General features: G+C 41.0%; 1 protein-coding gene across 1 annotated transcript in view; it reads right to left on the bottom strand.

Annotated features, from left to right (window-relative positions):
• RNF180 (ring finger protein 180) overlaps positions 1 to 20,322 on the bottom strand; it is an 87,389-nt gene extending 67,067 nt beyond the window's left edge. Inside the window, exons 1-4 of the mRNA XM_084304760.1 lie at positions 20,303 to 20,322; positions 14,400 to 14,531; positions 8,201 to 8,296; positions 719 to 1,669 (exon numbers count right to left, since the gene is read on the bottom strand). Of these exons, the coding sequence (XP_084160886.1) occupies positions 719 to 1,669; positions 8,201 to 8,296; positions 14,400 to 14,501 (1,149 nt within the window). The 5' untranslated portion in view covers positions 14,502 to 14,531; positions 20,303 to 20,322. The remainder of the gene's footprint in view (positions 1 to 718; positions 1,670 to 8,200; positions 8,297 to 14,399; positions 14,532 to 20,302) is intronic.
• Between the last annotated feature and the right edge of the window lie 3,194 nt (positions 20,323 to 23,516).

Here is a 23,516-nt window from a genome sequence, read left to right as displayed (position 1 = left end):
TTTTCTTTTAAAGGTATACATATCATCAACCTTTCTAATTAATTACTGAGCAAACTGTAACTGTTATTCATGTAAAGATATACTCCCAGTCTCTGCCCTCCTCACCCTTCCAAATTTGCATGACCATCAGTTTTGTTTAATTCTGTTCTTCTTTAATGGAATGAAGAGGAAAAACATAGATGTATAATTGAAACGTGTAAAAGCTTTATAAAAATATGTAATTATTTTTTCTAGATTTGTTGACAAAGTATTTAGCTACTAAAGCTATAGTAAACAATCAGTTCTTTACTCAAAGAAAAAAATAATTGTTTTATAATAAATGGTAAATGCAAACATCTTTAAAATATATATATATATATTTTTAATGCAAAGATAACCCAAAATCTCATTACTTAATACCTAAGAAATGCTGAAATACTACTGTTTCTGATTTAAAAGATTTGTATATTTAGGCCTCCTTTAATCACATTGATTAAATTTTACCTTCCATTTCGGATTTGTTGTTACATCACAACAAAAGGTCAACAGAAATGAGTTATGTATATCTACCAAGATCTGATTTTAATACAGCAAAAATAAATAAATAATTAAATAGGTTGAATTAGAAAAATTACATGCAGGAAGAAGCTGCAATACCTTATGAGACAGTATCAAAAACTAAAAATTATAAAAGCGGGTGAAACAAAAAAAAGTAGCACAATTCACTTTAAACACCTACTTGCTTCTGTAGCCACTGTTCTCGCCTCCTTTGTTTTCTCCTTAAGCTTTTCAACTTGTTTCTTTCTCTCTTACTCAGTTTTTGGTTGATGGAAGTGTTTGTAGGCTGCACAAGACCAACAGGTGCAATATATTGTTCCTCTTCTACAGCACTCACAGATGAAGAAATGTTCATCACAAAAGGTGACCCGTCAGCAATGGCACTCCCAGAAGATTGTCCAGCAGCTTCAAAATCACATTCACTCTCTATGCCTCTATGTACCAATGTGGTAAAGGAAGTATCTCGAATCCTCTTCTGTAGTTTGTCAGCATTTGACCTATATTGTTCCTGAAAAGCACTACTGTTGGACTCTAACTGCAAGCCACTTTGTGTGTAAACAGGTGGATTTGCATTTTGTCCATTCGACCATTTCATATGGTAAATAGTTCCTGTACTGGAAGTTTCAAATGAAGGTGACAAAACAAGTCTCTTGCTGACATTTAAATCCCAACTACGTGATCTTCTGCAGAAAGGTTTTAGAGTGCATGCATCATTCAGAAGACAGGAAGCAGAAAGATTTCCTTTTTGATTTAATGCCTTTAAGACAAGTTTTTTCCTTTTCATCTCTGATCTGGGAGATCTTGCTTCAAGGCAAAGTGCTTCTGTTAATCTTCCAGTATTATTATTTCTGGCCATGTATGAAAGCCTTTGTGGTTTGATTTCCAAAGTTGCTGTTACCACTTCTTGGTGGGTATCTGTGCTAAAATCAGACTTAATTTTGCAGAGAGGTAAGTGTTTTCCTGATGATTTTGCCAATTTAAGAGAGAAAGCTGGCTGATAGTCAGTTCGACTTTTGCAGAAATGTATGTTTACTAACTGTCCACAGGAACACTTTGTGTTGCAGACAAAGTTAAAGCCCCCTAAACGGGCCTCACAAAACGGACAATGCAGTTTTCCAATTGTCCACTGTGCCTATTAACAAAAAAAAAGAAAACAAACTGACATCCAACACATTCATTATAAATCAATGATTAAGAAATCATTACTAGATTTACTTTTCTCCTTTAATAAAAGGGCTTGTTTTTTGTTTGTCAAACACAAAAAGAGACTGCAGAGCAAAAAGAAAATCCACCATAGAAAATGTTCCAGTGAAAACTCTGCTTGATGAAGTGAAAATTAGCTGTAAGTGATAACTATCCTAAATCTAAGAAATCTAGAACTAACACACATTTCAAACTGTAGAGGCTTTAAAGTATTTTAATTATTTGTCCACTGATAGAATAATGCTGCAATGCCAACGAAAACATTAGATCCTTTAAAATAGTGAAATCAATTTACCACGTTAATCTGGAATTGGCAAGGACAGTTTCTCAGCTAAGTTTTCTGAGTGCTAATACATTTCTTGCATACTAAGTACAGTGGAAGGAGATTTCTCAAAGAGAATATAGCTTTTTACTTTGCTTACCCACAAAAGACTTGAAATGGTACTGGCATTTTGATTTATGTAGTATTACAACATAATCTGTGTGCAAATGACATCACAAATCTTTAATACTGTATCATTAGGGACACACTTCTTTACATTATCTACATTTTTATGAATCTCATTTCAATCCTAAAGTCACTCTTTGAAAATAAGATACATATCAGACAACTATAAGCTCCTACATACTTGCACAACTATTAGTGTTTTTACTAAATATATTAATCTGTTCAGGAGAAACTTTTTTGAGGATTAAAGTCATGCGAGTGTTCTCATGATCACAGCCCATAGGAAAAACATTATAAACTCCAGTCACACATTACTCACTAGTGTGCCCAATGTGGGGTTAAGGCATGAATACAGAAGCTATCCAACGTTTCTAGCATTGCTTTCAGTTGCAAATGTCTTTGCAAGGTAGTTTGGGAAAATGATTCTATGACTGATGCTTGTCTGAGTGAATGCTCTGGAAAGTTTCAGTAAAACCATTTTTGCAGTTTCAGAAAAATGCTGGTGTGGATTAAAGGTTATATTCCACATGCAATAATAGAAAAAGTTCTGGAAACACTTCTTTGAGAAGCTCACATGTGTGTTGTGGGTTAAAAACTCAAAATTTCACAAAGTATCAAAGATGTGCATTTATGGCACTTATGAGAATCTGTTTAAATCTGGACATATTATTAACTTAGAGAAAAAGAAATCTGTTTACATATGCCCCAAACACTTTTAAATTCCCAAAAACTCCTTAAACACACACAGTCTTAGTTTACAAGGCTGACAAATTTGTGTCTATGCCATTACCTAAGAAATACTAAGCTGGCACAGAGGTTTACTCTAAATCTCCCACACTCTGTTTCTCAGATGTTATGGACTAGGAACTAAAATTCAGGAATAAGCACTTAGTGTCTTTAGTGAGTATTGCAGGCAGTCAGCCACTACAGAATAATAACCCAGATTGCCAAAAGGGGAGAAAAAAGTATCCACAAAGGTTAGAGAAGAAGGCTAACAGTCTGGTAAACTGGAACACAAAAGGTTCCTCCTGAACATCAGGAAGCACTTTACTGTGCAGGTGATGGAGTACTGGCACAGGTTGCCCAGATATGTTGCAGAGTCTCCCTCTTTGGAGATCTTCAAAAGCTGCCTGGACATTGTCCTGGGCAACCTGCTCTGGGTGATCCTGCTTCAGCAGGAGGGTTGGACCAGAAGGACCCTGAGGTTCCTTCCAACCTCAGCTGTTCTGTGATTCTGGCAGAAATGGGAAAACAAGAGTTTGTAGGGAAGAAAAAGAACAATGCTACACCCTATGTGCAGAGAGACCGGGAGATGAGCTGCAGTACAAGGAAGTCTGGGATTGATTTAGTATGAGCTTGGCAAGGGAGTGTGGAAGCACTGACTCAGGATAAGAAGTAACAGCCTACTAGTGGAGGCGGTGGCAGCGGGAAAATCAGCAAGATCTGAAAAGAAGCTGAGGGTACACAGATTTAATGATGGTGTGCATTAAGAGGAAAAACTAGGAAGGGTTAGCTAAAGAAGCTAAACCAAGTGATGAGTAACGGGGCAAAGAGAATGCAAGTCAATAAAGGTCACTAACAGCGCTAGCAAGGTATTTATAATTATCGAAGATTCTCTATACACTAATTTGTGCATGAAACCCAATGAGATTGGTTAAGAACAGGGACAGATGGCAAAAAAGAACTGGCTGGGAAGCAGTGGGCTGTTACAGACTGCAAATAGACTTTGTGCTTATGTAAAATGTTTTAGCCTTTGATTCAGGAGTCATACAGGAGAAAATAACACATGATCACAAAATTATTCAGAGCCCAGGAGGATCTGGGGACAAGCCGAAATTGTTTAAAAATGCCACAAATTTATCCATAAACCTGCAGCATCTTTCCAGAGAAGTCAGAAGTGAATGAGACAAGAGTTCCCAGGACATGAAAGGATGAACAACAAACCTTATGACACTGCAGGCTTTCAAAGAGTACAATACTGGTGCCCTTTATATTATAATAGTACAAATATTGTACTATTATTGCCTCGGCCACCAGAGGAGCATTGGTCTTCTGCAGTGTTGAAAAATATGCTAAGCCTTTTCTTAGCAGTCACTGTCTATAGGTTTTTTATCTCACAGGTCTCCAACTCGACCTTTTAGGCTTTCAAATGCATTAGACGGGGCATTTACAGCTAAAGGTGAAAAGAGATATGCTAATATCAACTTTAACTCCAATTGTACTGAAATAATATAACAAACTACTATAAAAACTGTGTATTCATGATCAGACTTTCAAGATTCTGCAATTCTGTAAAGCACGAAAATAACTCATCACCCCTAATTTATTTTCTCTTCAAAGATTAGTATTTTGTCATACACTATTGTAGTCTCCATGAGATCATTAATTTTCTTAAGGGCTTAATTAATGTTTAACAAAATAAAATATACAGCAAAACTCTGAAGGAAGATGAAACAAATTTTCTTAATTTTTGAATGATTAGTTTTACAGTCGTATATATATATTTTTTTGTGTTGGATGGATTTACTTAGATCAGAAGTTATTTTCAGTATAGAATAGAACAGAATAAAACAGAACAGAACAGTTGAAAGAGACCCACAAAGATCAATTCCAACTGGCTGACCACTTCGACCACTTCACAGAAAATCTAAAGTACATACATATACATATGCATATATGCATATTCTTTTGTATACAGTATATAGTAAAGCTTAGACACTGAAGCCTAATTAGAAAGCAATGCAAAGAGCATTTGCTTCTCAAAATCAAACACTAATCAGAGGAAATCTGTAAGGCAAACATTAACCACAGTTGCTGCTTATTATATCCATGCCATAACATTAACTTCTAGCCCTGAAATAAAGTATACACTCAACAGAAGCAATAATTTCAAGAAGGAGAGTTGTGAGATGCTTTGTAATTTAAAATGGGCAGTTAAAGCAGGGACACTAACTCGTCATCAGACGTTTGAATCTGCAAGAAAGCAACTATTTTCTAGCCATGTGCCAACATCATCATAGAATGATAGAATATGCTGAGTTGGAAGGGACCCACAAAGATCATTGATTCCAGCTACTGGCTCCACACAGGAACAAGCCCAAATCAGGCCACATGTCTGAGAGCTGGAACTCCAGCAACTCAGTGCCTTGACCACTGCCCTGGGGAGCCTGTCCCAGTGCCCAACCACCCTCTGGGTGAAAAACCTTTTCCTAACACCTAGCCTGACCGTCCCCTGTCCCAGTTCCATGCCATTCCCTTGGGTCCTGTTGCTGTCCCCAGAGAACTGTGCTCAGCGCCTGCCCCTCTGCTCCCCTCATGAAGGAGCTGCAGGCTGCCATGAAGCTCCCCTCAGCCTCCTCTGCTCTGGGCTGAAGAAATTAAGGGACCTCAGCTGCTACTCAGATGTCTTCTCCTCCAGACCCTTCATTATATTTGTAATATTATTTGGAAAATAATGGTTTTATGTCTTTCTTATATTCTGGCACCTAAAACTGCATTCAGTACTCAAGGTGAGTCTGCACCAGTGCAGAGCAGAGCAGGACAATCCTTTCCCTCCACCAGCTAGCAGTGCCATGTCTGATGCACCCCAGGGTACAGTTGGCCCTTTTGGCTGCCAGGGCTCACTGCTGACTCATGTTCAACTTGCCATCAAACAGAATGCTCAGATCCCTTCCCACGAGGTTGTTCTCCAGCCCCTTGGCCCCCAGTCTGTATGCACATCCAGCCAGTGTTGACCCATCCCAGATGCAGAATCAAGCACTCACTCTTGTTAAACTTCATATTATTGATGACTGCCCAACCTTCTAATTTGTCAAGATCTCTCTGCAATGCCTCTCTACCCTTGAGGGAGTCAACAGCTCCTTCCAATTTAGAGTTGGCTGCAAAATTTGTATGCTTTCAAGTTCTGTATCCAAGTCATTTATGAAAATGCTAAAGAGAACTGGCTCTTAAATGGAGGCCTGCAGAACTCGTCTAATGATTGGCCACCAGCTTGATGTTACTATGATCCTCAAACAATTGTTCACCCATTGTACTATGAATTTGTCTAGCTGTATGCTGGACATTTTGTCCAGAAGGATGCTGTGAAAGACGGTATAAAAAGTTTTGCTGAAATGCTAAAAGATTACATTAACTGGCTTCGCTTAGTCAACTAGCAGGATGACCTTGTAATAAAAAGAAATTAGGTTTGTTTAGCAGGTCTTTCTGCTCATAAACCCATTCTGACTGTAACCAATGACTGCACTGTCTTTCAGGTGATTTTCAATAACTCCCAGGATAATCTTCACAATTTCACCAGGCACTGAATTAAGACCAGGGTTTTCTTTCTTACCCTTCTTGAAAATTGGAATGTTTGCCAGGTTTCATTTGACTGGGACCTCTCCAGACTCCTTAGACTGTTGTGAGAGTGGTCTCACTATGACATCTGTCATCTCTCTGAGTACCTCGGGAGGAGTCCCATGAAGCCCCATACACTTACATGCGCCCAGCTGGAGCACCAAATCCTGCATAAATTTGGGGCTGGCTGGGAGTTTATTGTTACAACAGTCATAGTCCTCTAACTCAGGGCTCTGAGGGTCTCAAAGCCCACCACTGGTGTTGAAGACAGAGGTAAGGAAGGCACTAAATCATAGAATCATAGAATGGCCTAGGCTGAAAATGACCTTAAAGATCATCTAACTCCAATCCCCCTGCCATAGGCAGGTTTGCCAACCACCAGACCAGGCTGCCCAGAGCCACATTCAGCCTGGCCTTGAACACCTCCAGGGATGGGGCAACCACAACCTCTCTGGGCAACCTGTTACAGTGCCTCACCACCCTCTGAGTGACAAACTTTCTCCTAATATGTAACCTAAATCTCCCATCTTAATTTAAAATCATCCCCCCTTGTCCTATCACTATGAACACATGTAAACAGAAATAAATATCTCTGCTTTGTCTAAGTCCCTATTTATGAGGTGACTGCCCCATTAAGAAATGTTTTCTCTGGTCCTCCTTTTGCTGTTAATGTGTTTTAGAAAGACCTTTTTATTTCCCCCCACAGTACTGCCCAGCTTCATCTCTGAGCTTTGGCTGCATGAATTTTCTCCCTACAATGGTGAACAGCATCTCTGTAGTCCTCCCATGTCACCTGACCCTATTTCCAGTGGCCACACACTTTCTGCCTAAGCTCTAGAAGAAAATCCCTGCTCAGACAAGGCAACCTTCTGCCCTGCCTGCCTGACTTCTGACATTTCAGAATTGCCTGTTCCCGTGCTCTTACAAGGTAGTACTTAACATGTGACCAGTAGTGATGGAGCCCAGTGCTTTCAAAAGCAGGTTCCCAGGGGACCTTAATAATGAGCTACTCGAGCAGCCTGAATTCTACTCTCCCCATATCCAGGGCTGAAGTTTTGATGCTACTTTTGGTGGCACTATTACCAAAGATTTTAAACTTGACTACTTTGTGGTTGCTATGGTCAAGATTGCCACCAACTGCCACTTCACCCATAAGACACTATGTTCACAATCAACAAATCCAGGAAGGCAACTCTTCTAGTCAGCTTTAGTATCTGTACCAAGAAGTTATCATTAAGGTATTTTAGGAATCTCCTGGAGCTGTTTGTATCAGCTGTATGGTAGCCGTTCATGTTTGTCACCCATGCCATGTCACAAGGGCAGCTAATCTACAGGCATCTCTCAGTTCCTTAAAGAATAATTCATCAGTTTAAGTATTGTCAGGGTATGCAGTGTTGCCCATAACAGTCATTCGGACAAATGTATATACATTCATCTATAAATGGGCAGGAACAGAATTTATCAATTTTAGGTTTTGAACACACATTTTAAAAAAATAATCAAAAGGGGATAAAGATTCTATGAATGGTAATAATAAAACCTACTGACAAAAATTCTCTCAATTACAAGGTCTCTGAAATATATATGGACTTTGTCAGAAAGGTACCCTTGAATTTTGTTCCCCTTACTAATTTCACATTTGCTTGAATGATAAAGATGTAAGGAAAAAAAATCTACCTTCTCAATGACGCATTTCACCCACTCTGGAATGGCTTTTAAGTTCACATGCCATACATTGCAAGACTCCAGAGCAGCAGCTGAAGGTTGTGATGTCTATTAAAAAAAGAAATATTGTATTGATATTCAACATTCGTGTAAACTTCTGTTGTTTGAACATATCTAGAAATCAGTCTCCCAAATTTAGTAAATATTTTTATTAATAAATGGTACATCTCAATGTCGTTGGTGCATTCTTTAAGCCAAAAATCAGGTAGCTGCTGTCAATTATACTCTATTTCTGGATCTAAGGACATTGGACAGACTCCACTGTGGAGATGGAGGCGTTTGGAGGTGTTTTTGTTTTGTTTGCAAGAACAGAAAGTATGCAATGGCTGATCTTCAAGTATATTAGGAAACTGATTTCACAAGCACTATCAGCTGGCACAATTTTCCAGTAAAGACAGTAAAAATTTAAGTTCTAGTTTATATGAAGACTGTGGTCAGTACTGGATAACTATTCCACATGTAGTTTTAAATTCATTTTCTCAAATGTTTGTTAGAAAAACAATCTAAGAAAACAGGGACTTTTAGGAATTTTTCAATTTTAACTGCAATTATGTGACCAAATGAAGACAAAATAAATCAGAAAAAGTTGTTAATTAAGAATAGCATAACATTTCAGTAACTGATACTAAAATAAATAAAAATATTTAACTTCCATTTAGCACGGAAGTGATACAAATGTGATTAAAACCTTTTAATATCGTCTAGAATATCAGTAAAGTTATAAGGATGGCTAAAACACAAGAAAACTCTGTTGAGTGTCAAAGTCTTAAAATCAGTTGTAAAGAATGATGAACATAAAACAAACAAACAAACAACAACAACAACAACAAAAAACAGTCACTGACTCCTATGTTACAGAACTCACGGTAGGAAAAAAATATTATGAAAATTGAAAGGGGGGCTATATACAGAAGACTGAAACTTTCAAAAATTCCCCACTTAGTGACAGAAGAACTTAAAATATACAGATAGATTCATTTATCATACTCATGCCACATCTTCCTCCTGTCTATGGATACTGCTCTTACTCCAAATTAGATATAATTCTAATATAAGTTTTTGATAGTGTATTCATAACTTCAACATTTGTCTTTTAGGTTTCTTCTAAACACCTTCTTCTAAGGTTGTTCTTCTATGTTCTTCTTATAAGAACTCATAGTTCAGCTACATCTTTGATTGCAAGTGAAAAATCCAACAGGAAAAAAAATATACTAAAAACACTACTCTTCTCATCTGAGCACATTCTTGCCTCCCACTGCCTTCGAAAGCAGCACTAAGTTACATTTTTTATCTGCTATCTACATAATTAGAGAAAGAGTGCTTTCAGTCCTGTGCACAAGGAAGGTGGCCCTCTGCTAGCAATTGAACGTTCAACCACATTCTTCCATGAAAGGATTGAAAATCCTCCCCAATAAAAACAAACAAAATTAAATCATGCATAAAACAAACAAACAAAAGCTTTAAGCATGAAAAATATTCTGGAACCTCAAGCTCTGTAAGCAAAGGGAGTGCACTGTTAGAAATGTAATCATTTAAAAATGCAAAAAAAAAAAAAAAATTAAAAATGTAAAAAAAAGTCTATACTGTTAGAAAGAAGATGAATTCCTTGCTATTTTTTTTTGCAATGTCTTATAGGTTAGGACATTGAGATCACATCTGTTATTATGGGCAGCTGGTTCCACCCATGTTAACCATAGATCCTGAAATACACGACAGCATAGAGCAATGCCAACTGAGTCACCTTGGACCATATGCATGTTGGTACTGAATGTACAGCTCTGCTTGACAGTTGTGTTTTACTACTTTAACAGTGTGCCACAGGAACCCTTGGAACCAACTGAATGTGTCTGCAGAGCTATGATGGTTTAGGAAATCTACACTAGACTTGATTTCCCAAAGATAACCCCTTCTACAAAACAAAATAGGAGGTGAAAAAAAAATGCAACATGAACTGAAATTGAAAATACAATTTGTGTACTTTGTGATGTGAGGAAGACAAGAACATATTATGTGAGTTATTTTAGTGACAATATGTCCCCATAGCCTGTACAGAAGAGCGGAGATTTCTAGTATGTATGCAACAGGTCAGTCTTTTCCTACCTTCTAGTAGGTACCTTCTCACATACAGGCATGACATCCACTGACATGTATGATCTCTGTAAGAACAGTGATGTATTGGAACTAAAGTGTTTTTGAAAGTGAGCTTTCATTTTACAAACAGAGTAACTCCAGTAATAAGGCACTTAACAATTATACTATTTAAGTACAAGTTCAAAAAAAAATGCATTAAATGTGAAAAGATTTTAGTTTAAATAAAGCTATTCTTGTCAAGAAATATCTGCAGTTCAGATACTTAAGTTTCAGGTGGTGTCTAAGACTTAGTATTTGTTATGTCTAAATATTGCTGACTTTGATTGCATTATTTATTCAAAAGGAATAATATTACTAATAAACTTTTGCTTCAGAAATTTTACAAAACCATTTAAAAGTTTTACTTTTGTATTGTAAGATAGTTACACAAAATTTCTTAATTTTTTTAAAGAAAATGGAGCTTTTAACTTTAAAATAAATACCAAAAGAACCTAAATACCAGAACCTAAAAGCAGTGCAAGAATAGGTTTTCTACTTTTTTTTTTCTAATGTTATTGTCTTCTATATTTATGTCTTTCTTTCAATTCTTTGAAGAAGAGCTATAGCAATATTAGAAAAAAGTAAAGATGGTGAAAGTATTTTCTTAATGCTGAGTTCTGAGATGAACGTACCTTGTAGTCTAAAATTCAAATTCAGCTAATAAACCACCTTAAGTCTCCAGAAGCTTAAAAACAGAAAGATCACAGAATCACAGAATCACAGAATTTCTAGGTTGGAAGAGACCTCAAGATCATCGAGTCCAACCTCTGACCTAACGCTAGCAGTCCCCACTAAACCATATCCCTAAGCTCTACATCTAAACGTCTTTTGAAGACTTCCAGGGATGGTGACTCCACCACTTCCCTGGGCAGCCTGTTCCAATGCCTAACAACCCTTTCAGTAAAGAAGTTCTTCCTAACATCTAACCTAAAACTCCCCTGGCTCAACTTAAGCCCATTCCCCCTCGTCCTGTCACCAGGCACGTGGGAGAACAAACCAACCCCCACCTCGCTACAGCCTCCCTTGAGGTACCTATAGAGAGCGATAAGGTCGCCCCTGAGCCTCCTCTTCTCCAGGCTGAACAAGCCCAGCTCCCTCAGCCGCTCCTCGTAGGACTTGGTCTCCAGGCCCCTCACCAGCTTCGTCACCCTTCTCTGGACCCGCTCAAGCACCTCAATGTCCTTCTTGTAGCAAGGGGCCCAAAACTGAACACAGTACTCGAGGTGCGGCCTCACCAGAGCCGAGTACAGGGGGACGATCACCTCCCTAGCCCTGCTGGTCACACTGTTCCTGATACAAGCCAGGCTGCTGTTGGCCTTCTTGGCCACCTGAGCACACTGCTGGCTCATATTCAGCCGACTATCCACCATCACTCCCAGGTCCTTCTCTGCCTGGCAGCTCTCCAACCATTCCTCTCCCAGCCTGTAGCTCTGCTTGGGGTTATTGCGCCCCAGGTGCAGGACCCGGCACTTGGCCTTGTTGAACTTCATGCAGTTGACCTCAGCCCATCGGTGCAGCCTATCCAGATCCTCCTGCAGAGCTTTCCTACCCTCAAGCAGATCGACACACGCACCTAACTTGGTGTCATCTGCAAACTTACTGAGGGTGCACTCGATGCCCTCGTCCAGATCATCGATGAAGATATTAAAGAGGACCGGCCCCAGCACCGAGCCCTGGGGGACGCCACTAGTGACTGGCCTCCAGCTGGACTTGGCTCCATTCACCACGACTCTTTGGGCCCGGCTATCCAGCCAGTTTCTAACCCAACGAAGCGTGCGTCAGTCCAAGCCAAGAGCAGCCAGTTTCTTGAGGAGAATGCTGTGGGAGACGGTGTCAAAAGCCTTGCTGAAGTCAAGGTAGACCACATCCACAGCCTTTCCCTCATCCACCCAGCGTGTCACTTTGTCATAGAAGGAGATCAGGTTCGTCAGGCATGACCTGCCTTTCATAAACCCATGCTGACTGGGCCTGATCGCCTGCTTGCCCTGCAAGTGCTGTGTGATGACTCTCAGGAGGATCTGCTCCATGAGCTTCCCTGGCACTGAGGTCAAACTGACAGGCCTGTAGTTTCCCGGGTCTGCCCTCCGGCCCTTCTTGTAGATGGGTGTCACATTTGCTAGCCGCCAGTCAACTGGGACCTCCCCCGATCGCCAGGACTGCTGATAAATGATGGATAGTGGCTTGGCCAGCTCCTCTGCCAGTTCTCTCAGTACCCTTGGGTGGATCCCATCCGGCCCCATCGACTTGTGCACATCCAAGTGCCGTAGCAGGTCACCAACCAGTTCTTCATGGATAGTGAGGGCCACATCCTGCTCCCCATCCCCTTCCACCAGCTCAGGGTACTGAGTATCCAGAGAACAACTGGTATTGCCGCTAAAGACTGGGGCAAAGAAGGCATTGAGCACCTCCGCCTTTTCCTCATCTCTTGTAACTAAGTTTCCCCCCGCATCCAGTAAAGGATGGAGATTCTCCTTAGTCCTCCTTTTTGTGTTGATGTATTTATAAAAACGTTTTTTGTTATCTTTAACGGCAGTAGCCAGATTGAGCTCCAGGTGAGCTTTGGCTTTCCTAATTTTGTCCCTGCACAGCCTCACTACATCCTTAAAGTCCTCCCTAGTGGCCTGCCCACTTTTCCAAAGATTATAAACCCTCTTTTTTCTCCTAAGATCAAGCCACAATTCTCTGTTGAGCCAGGCTGGTCTTCTTCCCCGCCAGCTCGTCTTTGGGCACGTGGGGACAGACCGTTCCTGTGCCATTAAGATTTCCCTCTTGAAGAGCGCCCAGCCTTCCTGGACTCCTCTGCCCTTCAGAACCACCTCCCAAGGGACTCCACCAACTAGTGTCCTGAGCAGCTCAAAGTCAGCCCTCCGAAAGTCCAATACAGCGGTTTTACTGGTCCCCTTCCTGGCCTCGCCAAGAGTAGTGAACTCCACCATTTTGTGGTCACTCTGCCCAAGACAGCTCCCGACAATCACATCCTCCACCAGTCCTTCTCTGTTTGTGAAGAGAAGGTCTAGCAGGGCACCACCCCTGGTAAGTTCACTAACCAGCTGCATCAGGAAGCTATCTTCCACGCTCTCCAGAAACCTCCTAGACTGCTATAGTCAATGGTAAGAAAATACACTGCTTTTAAAGGATGGACTACTGAAAATGTTGTTGGAGATGTATATCAGGAGAAAGCATGTCCCACTCTTCTGCAAATATGTGTTGAAAACATTTGATTTCTGACTACTGAACTGAATGCATACAGATGGATAAAATGGAGATTATTATTAATACTAATTGTATCAAGATCTTAAAAAATAATACAATTTTTGTGTTTAACTCCACTGGCTATGGCCTTCTCCAGTGCTAAAAAAGAGCGTCGCTACATTTCTGGTGTGTGAAAAAAAAACAAACAACAAAACATTACCTTCTACTTACTTTTTCTCTTTGATTCAATAGCGGAGGATGTAAGCACAGCATTCTTGGTGTATTTAGAAAAAACTCTTAACACTTTATGATAACTAAGTGCCATTATGAAGCAGCAGGAAATACTCTGTCACTCTTTTATTCTGTACGATCATTTTACTTTTTATTTTAATGATAATGATGTGAGTCACTAAGTTGTATTTTAACCTGGCAGGGCATCCGCCGTCATGGCAGGCAAATCTGAATGATTTATGTGCCCAGACTATCCCCCACTTTTTAAAAATAAGTAGCAAGAGTATCTGAGTTAGGTAACACTGTATATATTACAGGAGCTGGTACACAAATGTATCATGAATACCAGCCTTCATGTTGCAGAACATAAAGTTGAATGTTTCTTTTTTGGCTTCAGTAGCATTACTGCTTACATTCTTCTCTATATTTTAACTATATATATTTTAATTTGTCCACAGGACAAATTAAGTGAAGGCAAATCTAATAGTTCTCCTTTATTTAAAACCAATGGCACTGGAAAAAACAAACAAACAAACAAAAAACATACAAACAAACAAAAAATAAAACAAACAACAACAACAACAGACATTATACTTACATCAGATGGTTCTTTTCCATGACATTTTGCAAGGCAGTTAGAATTTGCTATGTATTTTCTACATCTCCAGCAACGTAGCACATCAGACTCTTGGCTACTCATTTCCACTTCTGATTCTTCGGCTCTGTATGTCTATTTGAAAAAAAAACACAAAAATGTACAATTCAGTCAGCTGTTAAAATTACATATGGTTTCATTGTGCAATCTCAAAGTCTATCAGTCATCTCTTCACGATGGACTAGACCAATACTTTGTCTATACATGTAAGCATTCTCTAATCATGTACAGCACACCACCTAAACACTTTAAATAGTGAAGAGAAACATCCGTTTTTGTTTTCAGGCTGCACATGAAACTAGAAAACAACAACAACAACAAACAAACTAAAACCAACTTTCTCAGTGTTTACACAAAAGACAAGAACTTCAGCCTTCTGATTTCAAATCACCTCTTCCACAACATACTACTTCCCAGCCTATGTCCATAGAAACAAGTCATTGTTATTCCACACATTTAATACACACACATACACATATGTCACATAACAAAAAGGAATGCTGACATAAAAACAAAGGTTGTTTACTCAGTATGTCCCAGGAGGCTTGCTACAGGGAGATGGGAGGATCAGTGCTACAGCTGTAACAGAGCTTTTCACAGACCAGAATCAACCTTCTCGTAAAACAGATTCAAATTAAGACTTAAATTAAGAAGGGCAAGATGAGTATTTTTCTTTCTTTGTGCCTTGCTATGTTCCAATGTTTCTTTGGTCTACTCTAACCTTTTTCCAAAGCCTTCTCTTTTGCCAAGCTTTCTCTAAATGTTCCCCTCTTTTCTACACACTTCTTTCTGTTCCACTCTCTTGTGCTAGCTACATGGAAAAAAGCTAAAAATATCTTCACATATACACACTCAACTGGATGGTTATGCCGACTCACTGTGCTAAATTGCACCATCCTTTCTAACAAGGAGGAAGTAGCATAAAATCAAACCAGTATTAAAGAATCTCTATTCTTCTATAGTTCAAACACTTGGTTTAGCAGTTCTTTCAACAATTTCATTTTAGTATATTTTTCACTGAGGTCATCAACACCAGATGTGTTGATGTACATGATGTACCAGATGTATAGCTATGTGGCTTATACACATAAATCTATGCTCTTCCCCATTTCTGTCTTGCCTTCTCCTACCTCATTTTCTGAATGGAAATGAACACACACATTGGTTATTCATTGTTTCTCATTTATATCTGAGTTCTTCTCTCATGAGATATCCTACTCTTTCTAACTATGCAGACAGTCTAACTGTGGTTTGACAAGGAAGAGCTAAAACGTCACGTGCATTCAGTAGATTCTTAGCTCAATGTACACACAACTTTTTGTAACCAGATCCACAATAAGCTTAGAAAGTGAAATGAAGGCAATCGTTCTCTCAACATCAAAATAAATTAAGATGAAATTTTATCAAAATTCCATTTTTCTTCCTTTCCAGATAAATAAACATAAGTAGTTAATGTAAGTTAAGATGGCCAAGCAAAAGATCATGGAAGAGACACTTGCAGAAAAGGCAGGATTTATGCTAGAAGCCCTTGCTAGAAGGGCAAGGCAGGGACCTACTCCGGAAGTCGTTTGAGGTCTTGCTGGGTTTGGAGCAAGAGAAAAGGACAGACCAGTCTTCAGTGCAGACCAGCTGGGTAGGCACATCACTGCTGCTAGGGGCAAGCAGCGGTATTAGCATGCTCATCAGCAGACAGAGAAGGGAAAACAGACTTGAGGAAGGGAGCTGGAACTCCCAGCTCTATTTCCTTCAGCTTTAGGGGCTGATGGCACAGGGAGCTCCACACAGTTTTGATGCCAAATGCGTTCCCTTTTGTCATTGTTCATGACAAAAATTTGATGATTCAAATGCCTTAACCAGAGTCTAAACTTTTTATTAACCTTGCTCTGTGAAACAGTGTGAAAGTGAGTAACATTAAAAAACAACAACAAAAGACAAATTTAGGCTCTGAAAGATTTTACAGGTAGTGTGCATCACTTTACAGTGATAAATGCAGCATTAGACTTCACAGGTTATTGAAGGAGTGATTACCAGTTATGAGTGTGTATCACTCCCACACCTGTAAAGCTGTTGTAATTAATTTATTCTTGGCAGTTTCATAACATACTTCTAAAATTCATTTAATCTTATAACAGCTCACTGGGAACCTGGGATCTAAGACCAACCAGGAAGGTCAGACAGACTTTTTGCCTAAGGCTTGCTCAAATAGGCATTTCAAGTACAGCCGTATCCCCATATGCCAGTAAAGATACATTCTTGGAACATACTGCAGTTACTGACATCTATCTTGTATACCATATATACTGTATCTGTCTATTAAAATGGTATACATGTATATATATTTAAATCTCTGTATATAGCATGTTATCCTTATTATAGCTGTTCTAGAAAACAAACAAACAAACAAAAAAACAAAACACCCTGGTTTGCTATCTGTTCAACAGCTGCTTCATTTGAGGCTAGTGATGCTTCCTGGGTAAAGACATCTGAAGTGGTGTAAACATCTCCCTTTCCTGAACAGTATCTAGCAAGCAATCACTGTTATACTGCAAAATGAAAGCTCCTTTGTTTTGCTGATAAACACTTTAAAAGTATTTTCTTAGTTCTGCATACGTCTTTTATTTAAAAATACACTTTAGTAAGAGAAATGAATGTATAATGTACTATAGATACAATAATCTGCATACCACAGGTATTTGTATGACCAAAAATGCTGACAGTGAACTATATGAAAAAAAATATTAAAATCCTTAAAGTGCAAATACTTTTTAATAAAATATTACAATAGACTTAGGTATTCTTCTGGCCTAGCAGAATTTAAAAAGGAAAGTTCCTGTTGGTCTATTAAAATTCTGCATGTATGTGCCCTTTTGCAGGTCTTACCGAGGGCAGAAGAAACACTATAATTGTACATTAACACATTACAGAGGTTTCTACAAGCACCATGTTAGAAAACAGCAAATGAGACATTTCTGATTTTTTACATGACCATTCATTCCTCTTTTGATTTGCATATAACTTAAACTGGAACTCAAATGAAAACACACACACAAAGAATTGTGAAGTGTTTTTATTATTCAAATGCAGTTTAACCATAGTGTTCTGGATGCATTTTAGCAAATTTTTATCTCTCGCGGTTTGCATTTAGAACTGTGAAAAGGCATATGGTTCTCACTTTGCGTTGTCTTTCAGCAAAAATGCCGACATAAAGGCCAGAGATTCCATTTTGAGAGGCAGACACGCAGAGACTAGATGGTGTCACTCTCAGCAGGCCTTTTCAGCTTGGCACAGGGCCATGTTTGTTGTGGCTGCACTGCTTTCAGATCAGTTGCCTTGTGCAAGCTCATGTTTTCCTCCAAAATAGCATGCAGACATATATGAGCGTAAAAAAGCCTACGCTCCTCTGTGGCTTGTTTTATGTCCTTCAAACTTTTTTTCCTGTGACTCAGTCATAGAAAAGCCAAGAGCAGAGGGTTCCTTCCCAAGTTGGGGACCCAGTCCTCTTTCTTGAGAAATGTCTGTCTAACCTTCTCTTACAGACTTTTGATGGAGATTTTTCAGCCTTCCCAAACCATTTCATTACCTTGTTATCTCCTGTCATTATAGCCTTTCCCCTTACATCTAACCTGATTTTTTGTGCAATTTAAATCTTACTCTCTCTTATTTGCTGTGAATGCAGAAGACAAAATGTCTCCTTTTCTTCTGTGCAGCAACATTTTACAACTTTAAGCACACACATATCAGCTACTCTTCTAGCTTGTCTTTGGGCTAAATAAATTTAATTCTTTTCCTTTCTCCTCACAGATCATGATTTCTTGATCTCTGTCACTACTATTCAGGTATTCAGTGAACTCTTCCAAATGGGTCAGCTATTCTTGCACAGCAGTGTTCAAATCTGGCTGCAGAACACAAAATGAAGTAGTACCAGCCCTGAATTGATCAGACAGATGACAAAAATTTCCAAGAGCATAAAAAGAAGAGAATGCTTTTTTAGGGTTGAAAAGAATAGAAAATACACTAGATCTTTTTTAAAATGTTGTTTCTTACATTTATAAGGATGGGAAATACTATAAGATTAAATAACTATTCCAATTGCAAGTAAATTTCACGTGCAAACTCAGCATAAGATCTTCAAGATTTTCAGATTCATACATGCTCATCAATATGTTAAGGGAAGAAGGAACAATAATTACATTTTTCCTTTCTCTCACTCCATCTGGAAAACTTATGAGCAACAACACTGAAAGCTAGTGGGACAATTTGCAAAGAAAACAGTAAAAATTAGGTGAAAGATCAAGTGGCAGACAGCAATCAAAGAAATGGCACAGAGCTGATCTGCTTCCTGTTTACTTATCATTTCTTGAATGGGATGCTTTCCCTTTTGGCATCTTCTCATAAATAGGAAGTCCCCTTTGATATCTATATCTATACAATTTGGATTGTGTTAAGAAACAATGTATTAAGCTCTGACCATTTATCACCAAAAAGATTGCTGGAAAACTGAAGTAAAGCCCCCCAAAAGCTTCTCAAGTGTGCAAAGTAAACGACTAAATATAAAAACATATTTCTATTGAAAGCCTATTCAAGGATTTCTCTTCAACTAACTTCACTTTCCTCTCAAAAATGTAAAACTAAAAGAATGGGTAGAGCAGAACACGTGGTTTTCGATGCTTTTTTCTTCAAAAGTCATCTATAACCCCTTCAGGATGCCACAGCCACAAGGATGACAATAATAATTAGGTTGCAGTAAGGAATTAGGGCACAGAAACTTGAGCATTAGTTACAGCAAGCATTGTAAAGAACAGTAGGTGCTTGCCAGCTTTGAGGTAAGGTGACGAAGACAAGTCAGATGAGCTGTCATGGACAACAAGTGCCCAGAACCAGAAGTTCCTGCTCCCAGGAAGGCAGGAACGGACACTTTGCTAAACAGGGAAACAATCCTGGAAGGCATTCAGGCACACGTGAAAACTAACTACAAACTTCCAATGTCTGCAGCTTTTCAGCTTTGAGGAGACACTTCTGGAAAGACACTTAAGGAGCATTCCTCAATAAAGCAACAGTTATGCAGGGAGAAAGAAAACAATGTTTGAGGAACTGCCTCCAGGCTGCCAGAGAAGCGAAGCAGCACGGTGGGTTTAGTGTCATCCAGGCTGCTCCTGTGTCGGCTCCTGCTGGACTGTGAACTGTTTTGCCAGTTCAGCTATTGTTGTGGGGTCAGCTCCCATATCATGGTCCACTGCTTGACGAGACAGGGCAACCAGACTCTCTCCCGCAGCAAGAGCAGCCCACATAAATTAGAAATCAGTTAATGTAACAATAGGAAAGAGCGTGTTACTTGCAAGGTGTTACTTAATCGCTAACAAATGCTACTGCATGCTGGCTAAGCCGATGGGTGTAGAAGGTAACAGCGAGAGAACGCCGAGCGCTTAAATCGCTTTGACAGGGAGCAGACAAAACAGCTCAGCGGGAAGCCAGGGACCGGCGGCGCATACGCTCTTTTCTCTCATGCGATCCCACGGGCGGTCTCACCGCTGCTCGCTGCTCTTGCACGCCCAAGCGCCAGCCGCCGCACAAAACCGGGGGCCAAACACACACGCACGCCGTGCGGGGCGCGGGGCACGGACCGCGGGGCAGCGGGGCAGCGGCCGCCTCCAGGCCGCCCCGCGGGTGCTGACAGGCGGCGGCAGCGCCGCTGAGTGCGCTGCGAGGAGACGCCGGGGGCTCGCCGGGGGCTGTCCGGGGGCTCCCCGCGGCTCGCAGCGCGCCCCCCGCCCCGCCGCCCCGCCCCGCCCCGCCGGCAGGTGTCGGCCCCGCGGCCCCGCGCCCCGCGCCCCCGAGGCGCCGCTTACCGGGGCCGCGCCGTGCGAGGGAGGCTGCGAGGAGGAGGAGGAGGCGGGGAAGGGGTTGCGCAGCGGCAGCTGCTCCTGCGAACGGGAAGAGACGGGAGACAAACGGCAGCGGAAAGCGCTCGGCGAGCGCCGAGACCGGCCCCCTCCCCGGCGGCTCTGCCCGCCGTGGAGGTCGCCCTGCGGCCGGCAGCTTCCCCTCGGCGGCCGCCTCGCCCCGTCCCTGCCGCGGGGGGCCGGGGAAGGAGGCGGCGGGCGGTGGCCGGGGCCGCCCGTGCCGCGGCGAGGCCTGAGGGTGGCACGGCCTCTCGGCTGCTGACTGGCAGAGGGGGAGCCGGGGTGGGGTCGGCCCCGGCGGCAGGGTGTGACCGAGGCGGTGGGAGAAGCGAAATGGAAGTTTTCAATGCAAACTGGAAGATTTGAGTGTGTGTGTGTGTGTGTGCTGGGGAGAAGCGGTCTCTGTCTGTAAAGAGGGGAGTGCAGGTACTCCCCGAGGCGTCAGGCTGCTGCTTCAGGTGCGCAGCGCGGGGCTCGCCGTGCTTGGGGCTCCTCAGGGCCAAGGAACAAGCCCTGGCCCAGCTCGCAGCCAGGGAGTGGGGCCAGGGCGATCAGAGGACACACAGCCGCCAGCAAGCAGTCACGTACTGAGCAGCCCGTCAGCTCATCAGCAGCCCCTGCGTGTTTTAATAGGCACCAAAGGAAAAAGGAAGTTTTAAACTAAATACGGAACAACAACAAAGTAAATTAATGAATGCAGAGTTGCTCTAAATCATGTAGGGCAGCATGGGAGAGAACCCAGACACAAAAGTGCCTGTAAATGTAGCAGATACACCAGAGGGGCATGCTGCCATCCAGGGGAACATGGATGGGGTGGAGAAGCAGGCTGACAAGAATCTCATGAAAATCAACAAGAAGTGCAGAATATGACACCTGGGGAGGAACAACCCCAGGTACCAGGGCAGGCTGGGGCCACCCAGCTGGGAAGCAGCTCTGCAGGAAGGGACCTGGGGGTCCTGGTGGGCACCAAGCTGAACATGAGCCAGCAATGCAGCCTTGCAGCAGGAAGGTTCATGGCATTGTGGGCTGCATTAGGAGAAGTGTGGCTGGCTGGGCAAGGGAGCTGATCCTTCTCTATTCAGTACTGGTTACTAGGCTAAACCTAGAGAAGTCCTGCAGCCAGTTCTGTGCTCACCAGTGCAAGAGAGACATGGATGTACTGGAGATAGCCCAACAAAGGGCCACAAAGGTGATGAAGGAGCTGGAGCACTTCCCGCATGAGGACAGATTGAGATAGCTGGGACTGTTCAACCAGGAGATGCTGAACATCCCCTCTGGCCTGGGGGAATCTTCTCAATGAAGATTTCTCAATGAAGGCCATTATCTTGAGCATGGGTGGGCAAAGAGATTATGGTGTCCATCCTTGTTGATACTCAAAAGCATTTGGACATGGTCTTCAGAAAACACCTCTAAGGTGGTTGTGCTTGAGCACAGTGTTAGACCAGAAGACATCCAGAGGTCCCTTTCATTCTCAGCCATTCTGTGATTCTGCGATACCATTGATGTTTGCTCTTTGTTATGCTGTGGTTCTGATAGACTGCCTTCTAACAGAGGAATTATTTAGTCTGTTGTTTCTTGGCAGAGTGTATAGATTTATTCAGTTCCAGCTATCTAAAGTCTTATTCATGAGAAGAGATTTCAAAGAATAGCATGATACAAATAACAATAAACATTCATTCAGAAACTCTTATGTTTTTCAGTAACTACAGTTAACTAAAATACTTTATGCTTGTTGGTTTTGTGGTTATACACTATAATTGCTTTTGTTTGTTAAACAAACAACAAAACACAACCCCCTCCCCACCCAAAATTACCCTGGATTATGTTCAACTACTTATCTGTCTTGTTGTTTTCTTTCTCCATGGTTAAAAAACCTGTTTATATTTTCAAGAAAAGGATTGTTAGGATTAATCACTAACTCCTTTTAGTGAGTAATACATTTGGTGAGATGTTGTGCTAATTGCTTCTTTTTCCTGTTTTATGTAGAACCAGTAGAAAGGGTCTACATAAAAATGTTCACAGGTAGGATGCTCACAATAATTAAGTTCTGTTGTGCTCTGCCATGATTGCCCAGTAATCTTAAGTAGAATAGAGAGACTTATTTTGAAGTAATTTCCGGTATGGTACAATATGTTCAAATTTTAACCAAAAGTACTGTTTAGAAAAAACAGTATTTATCAGTTATGAATAGGTATAAGGCATTGTATAGCAGACAATTGGTAAAGGCATGTAGAACAAGCAAAATAAGGAAATGAATGGAGTAAATAAAAGAGCTGCTAGTTTAGGGCTTCAGAGTTAAAAGAATATTAAATCAGATCAGAAAGCTTTTGCTATTTTAAAAGTTTGTCATCTCATTTGATTCTTCTTAAGGGAGACGTAGGGTTGGACTAAGGGAATTTATTGGCATCCCATGCTTACAGAGAAATACTGAAGATGGCACTGGGGAAAGAAATGAAAGATACTGTATGGCTTATGTCATAGAAATAGCAAATAAAATGAGGAAAGATAAAACCTTTCTTCTACTTATGAGATTATATTTTGAGAATTTTTCTTCAGCATCTTTGATTTTATTGACCAAAGGGAAAGTGTACTCAGCTGTGTGGTTAGCTGTATTTCTTGTCTTACAGGTAGTTTTTGTCTGTCACAGGATGAGGACAGAGCAGCTGGCCTGTGTGAGGTTAGAGAGGGTAAAGTGATCAGTAAGAAGGTTAATGGATATTGCTTGTGTTGTGGCTTTAGCATATATGACAGCCTGGTAGAGAAGTTAGCTCTCAAATTTGTATAGGTATGAAGTGCTTTTTTTTTTGGTGGGATGACCCCTTAGGTCTACACTGGGCAATGCAAGGAGCAGTACCAGTACCAAACTGAGAGACAATAAAACAGAAAACAATATTTTTGACCTGCTATTGACTCAAGGATGGGATATCAGGAAGGCTATAATGAAGTGAATGCAGTGAATTATTGAACATCGCAGAATACACTCCAGTAGTGCCATGCTTTGTGCGTGTCTGGTGGCATGCACTTTCACCTCCATGGCACATGGATAGCATGTCCAGTTCACAAGTGCTGTAGGAACATTGCCCTGGCTTCTAGCAAGTGGTAGTAGCCAGAACAGGGACATGTTCTCCTTGCCAACAATGATGCTGAACTGGGAAAAAAA

The sequence above is a fragment of the Netta rufina genome, assembly GCF_964035555.1.
Source record: "Netta rufina genome assembly, chromosome: Z".
Classification (NCBI taxonomy): domain Eukaryota; kingdom Metazoa; phylum Chordata; class Aves; order Anseriformes; family Anatidae; genus Netta; species Netta rufina.
Note: the sequence above shows the minus strand (reverse complement) of the source record. Positions and strands in the feature narration are given on the sequence as shown.